The sequence below is a fragment of the Leptosomus discolor genome, chromosome Z, assembly GCF_034619465.1.
Source record: "Leptosomus discolor isolate bLepDis1 chromosome Z, bLepDis1.hap2, whole genome shotgun sequence".
Taxonomy (NCBI): Eukaryota; Metazoa; Chordata; class Aves; order Leptosomiformes; family Leptosomidae; genus Leptosomus; species Leptosomus discolor.
Window position 1 is genome coordinate 91111682 of NC_141419.1, and position 16764 is coordinate 91128445.

General features: G+C 48.3%; 2 protein-coding genes and 2 non-coding genes across 4 annotated transcripts; all 4 read right to left on the bottom strand.

The window, feature by feature from the left end:
* Nucleotides 1-7352: 7352 nt before the first annotated feature.
* Nucleotides 7353-11171, bottom strand: CZH18orf32 (chromosome Z C18orf32 homolog). The gene is made up of 3 exons (XM_086479854.1): nucleotides 11126-11171; nucleotides 8805-9057; nucleotides 7353-8179 (listed from the first exon to the last, which is right to left on the bottom strand). The coding sequence occupies exons 2-3, from the start codon at nucleotides 9030-9032 to the stop codon at nucleotides 8105-8107; spliced, it is 303 nt and encodes a 100-aa protein (XP_086335980.1). The 5' UTR covers nucleotides 9033-9057; nucleotides 11126-11171; the 3' UTR covers nucleotides 7353-8104.
* A 387-nt stretch (nucleotides 11172-11558) lies between these two features.
* RPL17 (ribosomal protein L17) lies at nucleotides 11559-16715 on the bottom strand. Its single transcript, XM_086479534.1, has 6 exons — nucleotides 16655-16715; nucleotides 16528-16568; nucleotides 15307-15441; nucleotides 14172-14270; nucleotides 12838-13029; nucleotides 11559-11655 (listed from the first exon to the last, which is right to left on the bottom strand). The coding sequence occupies exons 1-6, from the start codon at nucleotides 16692-16694 to the stop codon at nucleotides 11608-11610; spliced, it is 555 nt and encodes a 184-aa protein (XP_086335660.1). The 5' UTR covers nucleotides 16695-16715; the 3' UTR covers nucleotides 11559-11607.
* On the bottom strand, nucleotides 12724-12804 carry LOC147413375 (small nucleolar RNA SNORD58). Its single transcript, XR_015184082.1, has one exon. It is a non-coding gene; the product is annotated as a small nucleolar RNA SNORD58 (small nucleolar RNA).
* LOC147413376 (small nucleolar RNA SNORD58) lies at nucleotides 13802-13869 on the bottom strand. The gene has a single exon (XR_015184080.1). It is a non-coding gene; the product is annotated as a small nucleolar RNA SNORD58 (small nucleolar RNA).
* Nucleotides 16716-16764: the final 49 nt, after the last annotated feature.

A 16764-nucleotide genomic window follows, 5' to 3' on the forward strand; every position in this document is an offset into this window, starting at 1 on the left:
CTAGCACGGTTTAATAATCTAAGTAGCTACTAGCTTGGTATAGTTATGTTAAGATTACTAGGACATGTATTTAAGATTTTCTCCCTATTTCACTCTCAGACATAAATAAAACTTGTCTCATGGCCAAAGCAATGTTTCAAAAAGAAAAATTCGATTACCTTTTAAGCTTCAGAAAGATGCTTAGATGTTCATTAAAAGGTCTGTATTTTTTTAAATACTGGCACATTTTGCTATATTTCAAAGGTTATACAATTATTTTTGACATTTGTACTCTTCCCACAATTGGACATGATGCATATTTTTATAACAGGGCTAGTTTCTCCGCTTTAAATGTTTCCCACAGCTAGAAATCCATCCACAGCATAAAAAATGCATGTTGTAGAGAGGTCCAAATCTGGATTGTATGTGTACCTACTTTTACATTATACTACACATCATTATTTATATCACCCATCTCCGGGGCCTACTGCAAATGAAATTATACTTGCCGAAACACGCAATTAATATAAGGTGCAATAGGCTTTCCACTCTAGAGAATACATTCTGAAGAAATATCGTTATCATCTTTAACCATCCACTTCGACAACAGTTCATTACCCACCAAACAGGATTTCTTACTTTTAACACCTTCTGTCAGCCACCAGCATGTTAAAACCATCCAGGGATCTTCCTATTCATCTGATAAAAACCACCAAAAGCACCAGAGCCACCTAAGTTTAGCATTAATTTGCTATAAATACTTTTCTACTGAATTTACCACCGGAAGTGAAGGAGCTGATGGTTGCTTTGGCCAGCTGAGAGTGCTGAGCAGGGTCCAGCACCCCCAGGGCTGTCCGTGGGCTTCTCCTGATGCAGCAGGACCATGAAAAGCAAAAACAGCCCAGGGAGAGAGCAGAATGAGGCCCTGCCTGAGCTCCTGGCAATCTGAGGAGCAATGACGATTTTAAAGTCACCTCAACTGCAGCAACTTCAACGGTTTTTACTTGGGAACTGACAAAATGGGGGATTACACAAACCAGCAGCCTGCATTAGGAAACTGGAGCCAACCACCCAGGAGCTTCTTTCCACTCTCCTGCACTCAAAAAGTGCTCAATGCAGGAAATACTAACAATCTAATTACTTCTACAAATACCTCAAACGATTATAACTGCAGCCCCGCATGTTATCCCTCGGTACACGCAATGAAAGAAATCAGATTATGGCCTCACGAACTCACTACACACAGCACAAAAGATTACAAAAAAAAAAAATAAACAATGCTTTGCATGAAAGCCTACAAGACAAAACCTGATGTCAATTAAGGTAAGACACAAATTTGATTTTAAACCAAAGTATTTCCCACTCTTGCTAAATATTTTCCTTCAGAAGGATGAAGACAAACTGTCAAGAGTGGCCAAGAAGCAGAGTGAGCCTGAACAGACCCGTTATATTGCTAAAATGAGCACTGAGCACTATGAAAATCACCTGGTTCACAAAACCAGAAAGGAAAATATGCCATTTTATACTGTTTTCACTACTAAGAAACGTCAGTAAGAGTGCGAAACAAGAAGTCCTCTCATCCTGGTTTCGACCTGGTATAAAGGGACAGCAGGCACCAGCCCGCGCCCCAGGAGGACCCCTGGAGATCCTGACAGGGAGCACCCAGAGGGGCACCCAGGCCCCCGCGCTCCCCAGCCCAGGGCAGGGGGGACACCGTGGGTGCCGGTGCCCCGGGAGCGTACGCACCCGGCGGCCCCTGGCACTCTCCGCAGCGACGGTGCGGAGCGTTACGGCACAAGCGCAGCCCTCTTCTATCGCGATATGGGGCCGAGCAACGGCGGGTGTCGGGACAAGGGACCAGCCGGGACGTTTAGGGGGGTGCGGCAGCTCCCTGCGCCAGCGCTGAAGGGGGGACGGGGCAGAGCCGCTGGGGTCCACCCGCTCCCGGACGTTGCCCGCACCCCTCCGCCACCCCAACAGCCCTCCGCGACGGGGCGGGCCCGGAGGTACCGCCGAGGCCCCCGCTTACCCCGTCCGCGGCGCCCGCCCAGCTCGCACCACAACGGCAGGAAAGCGGCCGGTACCGCGGCGCCGGCACCCCGGGACACCGCCGAGATGGCTCCCGGCAACGGCGGGGCCGCCCGGCCCGGCCCGGCTCGGGCCCGCTCCGCTCCGCTCCCCTCAGCCTCCGCCGCCCCCCGCCCCTCCGCCGGCCGCCCGCACCCACCCACCCGCGCGCCGCGGGGGCGGTGCCCAGCGGCCCCCGCCCGGCGCAGGCGCGCACCCACCGCTGCCGCCCGCCTCTATCCTTCCACGTCGCCAACGCGTCCCCGCCGCGCATGCGCGCAGGGCAGGAGCGGGGGGATGAAGGCGGGGCGGCGCCGCGGGGCACGCTGGGAAGTGTAGTCCGCTGCGGGGGGACCCCCGCCGGCGCCGGTCGGCGGCTCTGCGCTGCAAGGGGCTGCCCGGGGCGGGCGGTCACCGTGCGGAGGAGCCCTTCCTGCGGCCAGGGTCTTCCCTCGGTGAGCCGCGGGGCGGTGGGGGGCAGAGGCTGACTGGCACGGCCTCCTCCCCGCTGCGGCCCGCCTTTTCAGTCCGTGGGCGGTGAGGTGACTGGAGATAATGCCCGAGGGAGGATTTAGAATCGTAGAATCATTAGGATGGAACAGACCTCGAAGATCATCAAGTCCAGCCGTCAACCCAACCCCACCATGCCCGCTAAACCATGTCTCAAAGTGCCACATCTACACTTTTTTTTTTTTTTTTTTTTACACCTCCAGGGATGGTGACTCCACCACTTCCCTGGGCAGCCCGTTCCAACGCTTGACCACCCTTTCAGTAAAGAAATTCTTCCTAATGTCCAATCTAAACCTCCCCTGGCACAACTTGAGGCCGTTCCTTCTCGTCCTGTCGCTTGTTCCTTGGGAGAACAGACCGACCCCACCTCACCACAGCCTCCTCTCAGGCAGCTGTACAGAGCGATCAGGTCTCCCCTCAGCCTCCTCTTCTCCAGGCTGAACACCCCCAGGTCCCTCAGCCGCTCCTCACCAGACCTGCTCTCCAGACCCTTCGTCAGCTCCGTTGCCCTTCTCTGGACACGCTCCAGTGCAAGAGCTAAACCCTGACCATCCCTGACTAAGGCCTCACTGTGATCCATAAAAGCTTTACTCCCGTATTTTTGTTTAGTTTCACTGGTGTCTTTGTTTTCCTGAGTCTTCCTTCCCCCACAAGGATGGTTTTAGCTATTTGCTGAGCAAAGTTGATAAATAGATAACATCTTGCCTGACGTCAAGGAGACAAAGCTCCAGATATCAAGGAGCCATTAAGGAGACATCAAGGAGACAAAACTATCTACACATGCCAGAGGTTAAGGAGACGCCCAGCAAACATCTACAGACTGCTTGGTACAAGAGGTTGCATCACAAAAGGGGCCCTGGCTTGTGCTGAAGAAGGAGGATTCAACTAGCAAGGGGGTTTGGAAGCTCTGAAATTTTGTATCACCAGCACCTCAACGTCTTTCTTGTAATGAAAACTGTAATTTCAACAATTTGTCTTTTTTTTTGTAATGAATTGAACAGGTACAGTCCTGCCCTGTTGCTGTTTTACATCATTGCTCCTGCCTCTGGTAACCTCCACCTCTGAGGTGGTTTTTGTGCCATCGGTAGCTGGTTCTGTAAGTAGCCAATGGTTCCTTCAAAAGGGAAACCCTTCCCAACACAATTAGTCCTGAACATAAGGCTGTTATCACGGGGTGTGATGCTAAATACACAGCCCAGCTCTTAGAGGTACCGGTAACCCAGCTGCACAAGCAAATGGCACGTATGCAAACAGCCCAAGTGCGAAGGTGGGGTGTAACCACTTCATCCACATTGCCACGTAAAAGCAAAAATCTTGGCATAGGGTTTGGCCTCATGTTCATACGGTGTTTGATCAGACCACTACAGCAATAAAAATGGTGCAGAGTCAACAGCTAGAGTGGCTGTAAAAGAGGTAGGGCTGTGTGCATAAAAAAGGAGCTGAAAAACAGTCCTCATGCAGAATACAAGTATCACTACATCTATCTATGTACAAATACATCTATTCACAACTTTTTAAATAATTTCTGTTTCAAATACAACAAAAGAAAGCACTACTATGATCTAAAAACATTCCTGAGGCTAGAGAATGACTGTGGCAAACAGGGTCTTCTAGACCATTTCAATTAAAACTACCGCAGTCCGGTTCACTGAAAAGCAAAAGTAACGACAGTCTGCAAAACCCCCAAAATAATGTGTTTCAGCGAGCGTGTTCTAATCATCAGAAAACTGCACAAGGAAGATAATCCCCTCTCTCACGTCTTAGGCAGTTTAATGAAAGAGAATTGGTTCCCATTGAAGGCAGATTTAGTTAATCTAAGTGTAAATTAAATTTCTCTTCTACCTTTACCTCTGAAAAGACTGTTCTTTCAGCAGCGATGTTCTGCATTGTACAGAAATCAGGAAGGAATGACTCCAAGGACTGAACCTTAGCAGCTCCCAGAATGCTGGAGCGTGATTGCAGCATTTGAGTAATAACAGCATATTGTGTTACTGTCATTAGATCAGCTCTGTGGGCAGGATTTAACTGTGTTCTATGAACACATCTGAATAAAGATAATTTTGCACAGAATTCATTGCTTGTTTAAACATCTTTAGAGGATGATCATGTCCCGTTTAATCTGCCAGAATTGCCTTTGCATGCCGAATCAGGCCCACCAAAATAACTGGCAACATAAAACCATCTCAACTTTTGTGTAAGAATTCTTTTGCACATACTTGCAGTATTTTAAAGGTGTAATTCAATTAAGTTTAAGTCCTTGGCACCCAGCTACCTGTGCAAACCAGCACATGGAAGGTACCACATTTTGACCTCCCCATAATGAAAAAATACTTCAAACTGGTCGATTTGAAATTTTTTCCAAATATTTTCAAATATTAGTTGATTTCTTGATTCTTCCTCAATAGTATTTAAATAAACCCAGAGAACTTTAATCCTGAAGATCCTGGACTCGATTTGCAGGTACTTTGGTCCCTAAAGGTGCCTACTCTGCAATTTCCTGGAAGTCTTCAGTGTAAACTAAGCTGCTACTTGGTCTAGTAAATTCTGGTAGATGCCCACCTGCCGTCATTAGGTGCCAAAGCCCTTTTGTAAATCTTGCTTTTAACTGAGTAACAAATGTATGGAAGTTTTCTCAGTTAAATTAAATGTACTTGATCTATATTGGTCTCTGACATGAGGATTTCCATCATTTCTGCCTAGTTATTTTTCTTAAGCAAGGCTTTGTGCACTTTGCATCCCAGCAGATGATCTCCTGCACCCCTGCCCAGGCTCAGGCAGTTCATTTACTTTTTGACTTTTTTTTTTTTGCTTAAATATTCACTACACAATAGGATTACTGACCTATTCTTGGAAAATTTTGCAACACCAATCTGCCAGGACTTCCAGTGAAGTGCCTCATTCAGGAAAGCTTTGTGATGAAGCTTAGTCACATTAGCGTTTAACTGCGGCTAATAAAAGTACTGAAACACCATTCCAGAAAGCACAAATGGGGTAATTTTACTTGCATTATCTGCCTGTTTTGCTTTTTGCAGTCTTTTTAGTAGGCCTGGTGTTTAAATACGGTGCTGGCATACAGCTAGAAGCCTAGTTCAGCCTGCAGCCTAATTTACTGTGCAGTTTATTTTCCCTGTTACTGTCTGATGCACTTCCTTGTATAATATCCTAAATAACTCAGAGTAATTACTGCTGCACACTTTATAAATTGACTGCATCCGTTTACAAATCAAAGGAGCCCCAGTACAGCTCTTGCTCCGCTTTTCATCGTGTTCACAGCTGTTGGAGGTGAACATACTACTCCAAAACTCGGGCCCGTTTATGAGATGCCTGACGTTTTACAACAGTGGCCAAGGCTACCTGCCCTGGGACGGGAAGCACAGCGGAAGGGACAATCTCTTCAGCCACGCTTCCAACATAAGAACACACACTGACGTTCAGCTGCACGCCCGCAGCGCATCTTCCTTCCTGCAGACGTCTGAAAGGCACAGTGCACGGCCTCCGTCCTGGAGTGACTCTCGCAGGCAGTTTCCTCCTTTCTCATTGCAAGGTGATTTCCGACACTCCGATGTTCCCAGCTTTCAGATCGAGAGCATGAACTTTGGCGCCAGTGGTAGCAGAGGAATTTATTGTTTGGGGCGAAGCGGGGGTTGATCTGTTTAGAAAACCCAATCCACCGCAGCAAAGATTACATCCACCCTTCACCAGGTGAAGTTGCGATGGATGGAAATGATTCGTTCCAACAATACGAGCAAAATATCCAAAGGTAACGGAGGACAAAAATGTTTGGAAGCTAGCGCAGCCTCCTTCCCTCGCTCCCACTATCCAATCTCTTCCTCCTCTACTACACGATTCAGACAACAACATCTGTGAGAAGTCACAGGAGTGCACAGTTCGTATTGTTATCTTTTATTGTACGAATTATACCACGTGTGCACACTCAGAATAATAAAACCAGGTTTTAGTAACAAAAAAGGTAGGTACTTCACCGGTCAGGGAGAAAGCTCTATCTATGACACACGGATCAGATGGGGGATTATGTTCCAAGGATGATGCAAATGCTGATTAAACAGCAATACCAAATTCACTTCCTAATAGACTAGCTCATTAAGGGAGAGCAAGCAGCGTTAGGCAACACCTTACAAGGAGTTTTCTGTGATTCAACTCATTACAGAAGTAATGGTCGTAGCAACAAGGGGCCCGATATCCAGCTGTGAACGCTGCAGATTCACACAAGACCTGACAGAACTGGGTAGTGGTAGGAAACAATATGCCTCACCAGAGGCATCTGGTGGGCAACAAGCAAGTCTTTGGAACCACTGGTCATCTGACAGGCGAGAACACGGTCACAAGAACAAGCCTGGACCTCAGTGACGGTTCGAGGACTGCACATATAAAAAGGTACGCCTTTTCAGGCATACCTTAGGTGGGACTTTTGGGAAAATGATAAATCCTGAATAGCAATCTGAAATTGCTCGGAGGTTTTCGGTCTGAATCTTCTAAAGAGCGCTCTGGTTTGGCAGAGAGGACAAAGCAGGAATTAGCACTTCTGTTCCTCCCAGAGCACAGGGATGTCCCAGACACTTCACAACCGCAGCATCGCGTTGGGATGCAAGTCCGCACCAGAGCGAGTCTAACCAGGAGGAGGCACAGCTGGACTTGCCGAGTCCCCTTTCTTCACCATGAAGTCAGTAGTGCCAAGACCTCCTTCTGCCTGTGGCTGCTCTACAGGTTTTCAAGGATTTCGTTACCACTTTAGATATTTACAGCTCGGAAGCCGAAGAACAATTGTGTGGGGCAAATTATTTTTAAACAAAATCCTGGTTTATTGTAATTCAAAATTCCACAAGCACGTTAAAGAGATTTTATTTGGATTTTTTTTTTTTTTTTTAAGACAGAACTACACCATTTTCAAACACTGCAACAGAACGTAAAGCAGCAATTCTCTTGCATCATGCCCCTGCTGCTCCTTTTCAGGAAAGAAAGGCACAACGTTTCAAGGAAAATCATTAACGGAAGTATCAAATCAAGATTTTCCGCTTTTAGTAAGCTAAGTAAATTTTGCATATAGCATAACTCCTTTAGCTTATCCCCAGATTTGACATGAAAAACCTAAAACCTAAACTCTGTGTAATTGAACCACGACGCTTACGTTGCCACCATGCATTCACAGTTCTTTAGCAAGGTCGAGAACAGCTGCAGTTTTAAGGTAAAAGCCTGAAATATTGCTCTAGCAGTTAAGGAAACTAAGATGCTAAGATAACATTTACCTTCCAAAGCTAGATTTATTCCTAAGTTGTTTAACCTAAACTCTAGTCACGCCAAATAGGTTATAGATGAAAGGTAGTTCCAGTAAGGAAAACAAAGAACTGCAGTTTTCATACATGTTAAATCAAGAAATGTGCTAGCTACCATTTTAGTGGCAAAAGCGACCCTCCCTTGTAACTGATAAGGGTTTATTCAGCTAAAACGTGCAAAGAAAAAAAGTCTCAAAGTGCGAGAAATATCACCAGTTCATGTTGGACACAAGGGAACAAAATCCTTATGAATTCCTTTACTCTGTTTTCTTGTCAGAAACGTCTGTGGATCTCTCTGCAGCAATTCCTTTTACAACGCCGTTGCTCTCAAACTGCAAATAAAAGACAGCATCATTAATGGGATGGCAGAAAAGGACTCCACACCCAGAACAGTGATGAAAATGGCTTTTAGCAGCAAGGCCAGCCAAGGTCTATGAAGAAATCTGCAGCGAGAACCATAATGGTGATGTCTCTCCAGGTTTACATATAATTATTGCTTCAGGGGGAGAGCGGGGAAGGAGGGCAGAGACAACATATACAGATCTTTGCATTTTGTTAGAAGAGATAAATAACAAATACACTAAACATCTTCCCCCATTATGAGTGTCAGAGCTGGAGTAGGGATTTTTTAACTCTGCTTCATGCAGCTGGTGTAACATACCAATTACTGGACTTCTTCCTTCTCTGAAAGAATAGCCAATCATTTAAAAGAAAATAATTAACTAAGCTGTTTCAGAAAACAGGTGCAATTCCTGTCCTTGCAAGACTCACCAGAAGCTGACTTGAAGCAGCTATTTGTAGCTGGCTCAGTGCCAGTAAGTCCCTTTCCTAACAAAACAGCCCCAAAAAAGGTCTGTAAAAACACCCAACTAGTTACTTTTTTGTGGTGCCCACCCTGAACTATCGCTGGGTGCTTTGTCTGGAGTTTCCCTGGCTAGCTAAATGCATTAATCTTACGTTGTAAATTCCAGATTCATCCTCCTGTTCTCTTGTTGCGGCTGAACGTGCCCGTGGATTTCGAGTGATGCCTCCTTCACCTTGCTTTGTGGCTGTTGTTTCTTGCACAGCTTTCTTGGGCCATACACGCTTAATGAAAGGTGCGATAACGGGATAGATATAGGGTTCAAGGAATTTCTTGTAGACCCAGAGGAGAACTGGAATGACGATACAAGGAATGCACACCATGGCTTCCTCTTGTTCTGTGGCAAAGCTGGTCAGGAGGAAAAAACCCAACAACTTAGGATGACAGTGTTTGTATGCCATGAGCTAAGAAAACAGTGTTAAATAATGAATAAAGATTGTAGCTGGTATTCAAACAGATTCTTTAATTACAGATTAATCGTTAAAAGTTTCAAAAACGCTGTGTGTTGCAATGTTACAAAGTCTTCAACCAGAAGGGAAACATTCTGGTCATTTTAAAGAAAAAGGAGCACAATTTGCTATGACTTCATCAGTTCTACAGCTGGAACTTTGAAAGCCAAATTCAGAAAATAAAATTTTTTGCTTAAGCCACACACAAACAGCTTAAGCAGTGAGCTACAGATATTAGCCCAGTTCTTACCGTGTTACAACAGAGAGCCCAAAAGGTTTGTTTCTCTCATTCCTTTTTTACTGAAGGTGAAATTAAATGGCAGGACCCCAATCCACCTAACAGCTTGCTACCACTGAAGGACAGGCCGGCGAGAGGGGGGGGGAAGGGAATCCTAGTCAGGATTTGCGAAAAGGAGAACGTGGGTTACTTGCTCCCTCCTGCACAGGAGGAGCCACTCGATCCCACACCAAACCCATACATGAGAAACTATTAGAAAATTAACTATTAGAAAAGTAATCCTTCCCTCTCTCCCCAAACCAGGAGAAAGTCTTCAAAAAACGGCAGCCTGATGAAAACAGCAGGGGCAGAAAGGGACAACTAGGAGAGGAAGCAGTTAAGTAGGATTAGAGCTGTCCCGTTCAGGGCCAAGGAGCGACAGCAGCTTTGTCCTTCACATTCCTCCTTTCTAGGCCGCTGACATCTGGATTCTTACATGAACAAACAAAACAGAGGCTTTCCAGGGTGGAGAATGAAGAGGCAGGTGCACGCACTTCGTCTGGGATCAGTGCTTCACCTTTTTTTTTTTTTAAGCTATCCTAAAGATTTTTAGCCCCAGGCTCTGTGGAACCAACAGAATAGCAGTTTTGGCTGCTTCAAATGCAGTTTTACAGGATCTGCTCGCTGAAGTCCCAGAAGAATCTTAAATGGAGACAACGGCAACAAGACAACGCATTAAAGCCATTCAAAAAGGCAATTCAGGTACTTTTTCTCCACCAGAACTTCCTAGATACTGAATTTTCAGCAAGATTTTGTGGACTCATCCACTAGCTAAAGAAGGTACCAGGACGGAAAGCCCCAGGCTGCCTTTCTGAGGCACAGTAAGTGTCTCTGCAGCCACTTCGCGTCAAAATTCCCGACCGAAAGAGAAATCCTACCTCTGCCAGCTGCAAAAGCAAGCGGCTGTAAGCGTTAACACCCACCCTAATACATTTAAATACTGTTCTTTGGTGTCTATGGGTTTATGTCTTTGGTCTTCTGTGAGTTTCCTCAGTGATTTGGCGATGGTCTGTGGGCTGGTTAGCAGGGAATTCATTTTCAGGGGAAAAAAAAAAAAATTCCCTTTTAATAGCAAGGTTCTTTCTTTGTGAGAGGAGCTTTTGTTTCTCTGTAAGCCACTGTACATGATGGTCAGCAGAGGGAACACGCGTGACACTGCAAGTTTGAGAACGTTTGGGCTCCGCTTCCCACGTTTAACTCAATCGTTTCGCAACTATTATTGTGGAAACGGGGGGAAAAAAAAAGGCTACGCAGACAAAAACGTGTTTTTTTTTTTTTTTTTCCCCTAGCCCTAGCCTAGCTCACGTAACACGTTCCAGCTCTCTGTAGGCCGACGTTCAGGCTAGAATGTTCCCTAGAAGCCAGCCCGACCTTCCCGGTTTACGGTAAACGACGAGCGGCGGTGGCGCTTCCCCCTCCCGTTGGTACCGAGGCAAAAGGCCGGAGAGCAAAGATGTTCCCCGATCGGTTACGTACCACCCAAACGCGCGTTGAAACCACAGAGCTCCGCACCTCAGGGTGAGCTGGTCCGTCCCGGGACTCACCCCGCCCGCTCCCGGTTAACGGAGCCGCGGCGGAAAAGCGCAACGAACAGCGAGACGCCGCCACCCCGGAGGCCCGGAAGACCACAGCGGGACCCTTCTGGGGGCAGCCCCGGCCCCGCCGGAGCCCGCCCGGCCCCGCCACTCACCTCACCCGGCACCGACCCTCCGCGCCGCTACCGGCTGCCGCAGCTTCCTCCGCCGCACCGGAAGCGGCCTCCTCCAGCACTTCCGGCTGCCGCACTCCGCCGCCAATGGGAGAAGGCGGCGTGCGCGTCACGTGGTACATCCCCCCCGCCCCCCCCAGCCGGGACCCGCTGTAGGGCCCGGCGCTCCCCGGGTCCCAGCGCCCGCCGCCGTACGGACCGTGCCCGGGGGGGTGCAGGATCCCGCTGGGCCGTGCCAGGGGGATGAAAAACAGCGTCTGCGTCTTTTTTGGTTGTTTTTTTTTTTTTTTTTTTTTTGCACAGGAATAACGCACACCAAGTGACGTCACGACCCGCGTGGTGTCAGGAAGCCACAGGCTTGAGAAAGCCGAGATTTACAGCAAAAAAACCCCCCCAAAACAGCAGCAGCACAGGCTAAAACCTCAACTTTTAAATTTTATTTATGTACAGCCGTTGCAGCGGATTTACTCCCGAGCCATCAGCTTTTGCTTCTTCAGCTTCTTTTGCGATATCTGAAAAAAACAAAAGGCAGAACTGAGACCATGGTGAGAAGCCCACACCTTCCCCAAAAACACCTCAAAAAGAAGTTTAAAAGGCAGAGTCGCCCTTTAGAGAAATGCCCTCGCCCGTTCTTCACAAACACATTCTGGCAGGCCAGCGGCCCTACAGGCTGGCTTCCAGGTCATCCACCCCACCGACACGTCGCCGTCACACCTCGCACAGGCGGGGAACACCGCGAGAGCCAAGCACAAACCGTCCGTGCGGGGTCAACCCCCACGCCCTCGAGAAGGACCTTCTGTCCTGCGTTACAGTGTAAAATGTGCCAAAAGAAAAAAAATATATTCTATTACCATCTTCAGGAGCTGTTGAGACCAGGTGGGGCGGTGCTCCCTGCCTCCCCCCTCTGGACTATCTCCTGTTACTGGGCACAACAATGCCTTATCGCCTGACCCATCGGTAACTCACTCCTGGGCTATCTCCTGTTCATGGCCCATCAAGGAACTGCCTCACGACTCCCCATCCCATGGTGAGATGCTCCGCCCGGGGAGTGGGGGAAGGAGCCAAGCAGTCCATGCCAAATAAAAACGGAGATTTTGAACACCCTAGCAGCCTTCTTCCACTGGATTCCCAGAGGAGCTTTTCCCCCCCACTGGAGTTCCAGAGGACAAGAGCTACCTACCTACCACTGGACCTTCGGAGGAAGACCAGACTCTTTTACCTGATTGCTGGTTCCACAGAACTACACCCATCGCTTCAGGAGGACTGCAGCCAGCATCTTATCGGACTGCTACTGCCACCCTAACAGGGTGTCAGGTTGTATTCCTGACTCTGTCAGTGTAAACCAGGGGGTTGTTTGGTTTTTCCCTGCCTTGTGTTATATATATATATATATTAGTAAAGAACTGTTATTCCTATTCCCCATATCTTTGCCTGAAGGCCCGTTAATTTCAAAATTATAATAATTTGGAGGGAAGGGGGTTGCACTTTCCATTTCAAGGGAGGCTCCTGCCTTCCTCCACAGACACCTGTCTTTTCAAACCAAGACACCTTCCTACATCGTGTTTTCAATCCATATTGAGGTTGCTCAGAACCAACTTTGGTTTTGTTTTTTTTTTTTTTTCATGGGTGCTCCAAAGGTGTCCTAAGAGTCATCACAGCAACCCAAAGAGCGGGACCGACGCGCCGCTTCGTACCTTTTTCTTTTGAGCAACTTCTTCCTCCGGCTTCGGGACAATCTGCTCCTTCTCGGTGAGGATCATCTCGATGTGGCAGGGGGAGCTCATGTAGGGGTTGATCCTGCCGTGCGCCCTGTAGGTGCGCCTGCGCATTTTGGGAGCTTTGTTGACCTGGATGTGCTCGATGACCAGAGAATCCACATCAAGACCCTGCAGGGGTGAGGGGGGGGAAAGAGAAAACTTGTGACTTTTCAAACGCTACAGGCTGGGGGAGGAGTGGCTGGAAAGGTGCGTGGAGGGAAAGGCCCTGGGGGTGCTGGTCGACAGCCGGCTGGACATGAGCCAGCAGTGTGCCCAGGTGGGCAAGAAGGCCAACAGCCTCCTGGCTTGTATCAGCCATGGTGTGGCCAGCAGGAGCAGGGAGGGGATCGTGCCCCTGTACTGGGCACTGGTGAGGCCGCCCCTCGAATGGTGGGTGCAGTTTTGGGCCCCTCTCTGCAAGAAGGACACGGAGGTGCTGGAGCGTGTCCAGAGAAGGGCAGCGAAGCTGGTGAAGGGTCTGGAGAACAGGTCTGGTGAGGAGCGGCTGAGGGAGCTGGGGGTGTTCAGCCTGGAGAAGAGGAGGCTGAGGGGAGACCTGATCGCTCTCTGCAACTGCCTGAGAGGAGGCTGTGGTGAGGTGGGGTCGGTCTGTTCTCCCAAGGAACAAGCGACAGAACAAGAGGGAACGGCCTCAAGTTGTGCCAGGGAAGGTTCAGGTTGGACATCAGGGAAAATTTCTCCACTGACAGAGTGTTCAAGCCCTGGAACAGGCTGCCCAGAGAGGTCATGGACTCATCACCCCTGGAGGTGTTCACAAACTGTGTAGATGTGGCACTTGGGGATGTGGTTTAGCGGGCACAGCGGGGTTGGGTCAACGGTTGGACTTGGTCTTAGAGATCTTTTCCAACCTTAATGATTCTACTAATTTAAAATGGTGCCGATGGCTCAGAAAGGAGGTATTATTTCATGGTTATTCCAAAGGTGTCCTAAGAGAAGTCATCACTGCCATCAGTTACCAAATTAAGCGCAGAGTATTTCACAAAGGTATGAATTAACCAAGACTCTAGAGATTTTGCTTCCTTATCTAGATTTTGCGAGCTCTAAACCACACTCTGAACAGCTGATAACCACACACCCATGAGCTACCTGTAAAAGTTATCTCTCATGTTTCAGGCTGAAAAACACACGTGGCCTAACCCCAAATGCGCGGTACACCTCTACACAACTCGGCTCCTCCTACAAAGCCGGCCTTGCCCAGCCACACCGCACGACACCAACGCTTCGCACTCGAGACCGTCGACGTGGCCCACCTTGAGCTCGGCGTTGCTCTCCGCGTTCTTCAGCATGTGCAGCAAGAACTCCGCGCTTTTTTTGGGCCACCGTCCCTGCGTCCAGCCCCACTGCTTGGCCTGGAAGAAGAAGATAGTTCCCGATTTGCCCCGCTACAACCCAACTGGCCCTTTAGATGCCGTTGTCCTGGTTTGGGCTAAATCAGAACTAATTCTGTTTTAGTGCTTTAACTTTTCAGTCAAGTCTCCTCTAACTAACGGCACTGTCTGAACCAGCAGCACGTTTTCCCAGACAGGGACTGTGACCATCAGGTTATGGTCACAGCCAGCACCAAGGAACGGGATGCAGAGAGGCCCTGGCTGGGACTGGTTCTTGGAGCGACCGAGGTCACTGCTGAGTCTTGTGCCCGTGTTGGGCTGCGGGAGGGAAAAGGGTCCCCAGCCCGAAAAAGGCCGCCCCTGCAGGGAGGAGCGAACCGGCCAGGGGACCCAAACCTGACCCACAGAGTGTTCCACCCCACGGACGGCACCGTCAGTGCAAAGCTGAGGGGTCACCAGGGTCAATCTCTCTCCTTCGATGGCGACACCTGAGGAGGGCTCTGTCTGTCCTTCTGTCGTCCATCCCGACCCGTGCGTCCCTGAATCCAGGGCCTGAGCCCAGCTCCTGCATCCCGTCCCTGTCTGCTGCCCAGTCCAGCCTGGGACTGCCCCAGTGCCAGCCCTGCAGCGTGCTGGGGACGTGTCATCATCGGGGTGGGAGGAGTTGGGTTCGGTATTGGGTTTGTATCTATTTGTACATATTGTGTACATTTCACTATTTCATTATTTCCTTATTCTTCTCATTATTTTTTCTTTTATTGTTATTGTTTCATTAAAGCTGTTTTAGTTTTCTTTTCCAAACCGTAAAGTCTCTCCCCCTTGTTCTCTCTCCTTTTCCTTTTTTGGGGGGAGAGGGGTTGACAGAGAGTGTCTGTCATTTGTTAGTGGCCGGCCCAGCCTCAACCCATGACAGCTGTCAACTTGCCGTCACATCCGCTTTTTGGAAGACTGCGTACCAAAATAAACCACGGGCCATTTTCCACGCCGTCTCAACGTCATCTTAACTCAACCAGCCACCACCCAACCGTCCTTCTCACCGCTTCACCTCGGGCCTCACCTGGGCGCATCTCCCGACTCCGCCATTGTAGCGGCGGAAGGGAACGCATTGCTTCTTCAGGGTGACATCCTTCAGGTACTTGGTGGCCTTGCGGATGTGCATGCCCTTGATGGCCTGGGCAGTCTCTCGAGTGTTCTACCAACACAGAGCACAGCAAAGTTCCTCATAAGACATCTCTCCAAGCTACAACGCCAGCAAAAGCGCTCCTCTCCCTTTCCTCGATCCTATTCTTCTTGCTACAGACTCGTTTAAATGCACTCACCCAAAAAAATAAAATTAAAGAATGAAGAATAATTAGCAACACTATTTTTTGGGGTTTGGTTTTTTTTCCTACCTACTCTTCTAACCCTTGGTATGACTTCCATTACTGAATTTGCAACTCTTTTTTTTTTTTTTTTTTCCACTTAATAGCTAGATCTTTCCAGTAAAATTTAAATTTGAGTATTTATAGCTCTCATAGCTCCTCTTTGGCCACTAATCCAAAAAAAAAACCAAAACCCAAGACCCTGAAGGATAAATTCCTACTGAAAAGTCAAATATTGGCACCTCAGAGGAAGCCATGAGGAAACATGCTGCACAAGCTACAAACGTGATTAAATCTCTAAGGGGATGATAAAGGGGAGAGAAGGCTCAGAAACAAACAAACAAACAAAAAAATCAAGGAGAAGAACTATAATCCTACCTGACCACAACAAAAGAGCAAAGAAAAATAAGTGAAATCTCTTTTCGCCTGCGCTGTGTAACACCGAGCAGAAAAGCACCTGCTCAGCTTTGGTTCTGTGCTTAAGTCCAACGTGTCCTGCGTTCACTGCCGCACCTAAACCTTTTCCAGAGGAACCTCTGTCCAGAGGAACCTCTGTCCTCACGCCAAACCCAAGCCTCCCCCTTGAGTCCTCCTTGACCAGCACACATCAGACGAGCCTGATGCTCCCTCCAACCAGCCAAAAAGGCAGATTAAGACATATGAAACACATCTCTCACCTAACACTAGCCCAATTTCTCCTCCGAAATTCCCTGCAACTGTCTTCCGACGGTATTTTGTTACCGAGGTGGGATGGGAAGCTTTTTAGGACGCACCATCTTGGTTTGGTTCCTTAACGATTCTACGATTCTAACTATGTAATAACACAGAAAATGAAGACGCTTCCTAAAACCAAAAAAAAATCAACAATGACGTAACAAATTAACCCCCAAACCCAAACGAATTCGCTTTTGCTGTACCTTGAAGTGCACCCGCAGGTTGGATCCCCGTGACTTGCACGCTGCGGAGAAATAAAACCGACTTTTGGAATGAAAACCTCAATGGCTTCGGTGAAGCGAACGCGAACGTTCACGGCAAACGACTCACATTTGGTGGGGTTCTCCGGATCCAGGGAGTAGCGCACCATTTTCGGAGCTCAGCTGACAAAAAAAAATAAAAACAAACAAAAAAAAATTTAAAAAAAAAAAACCAAACAA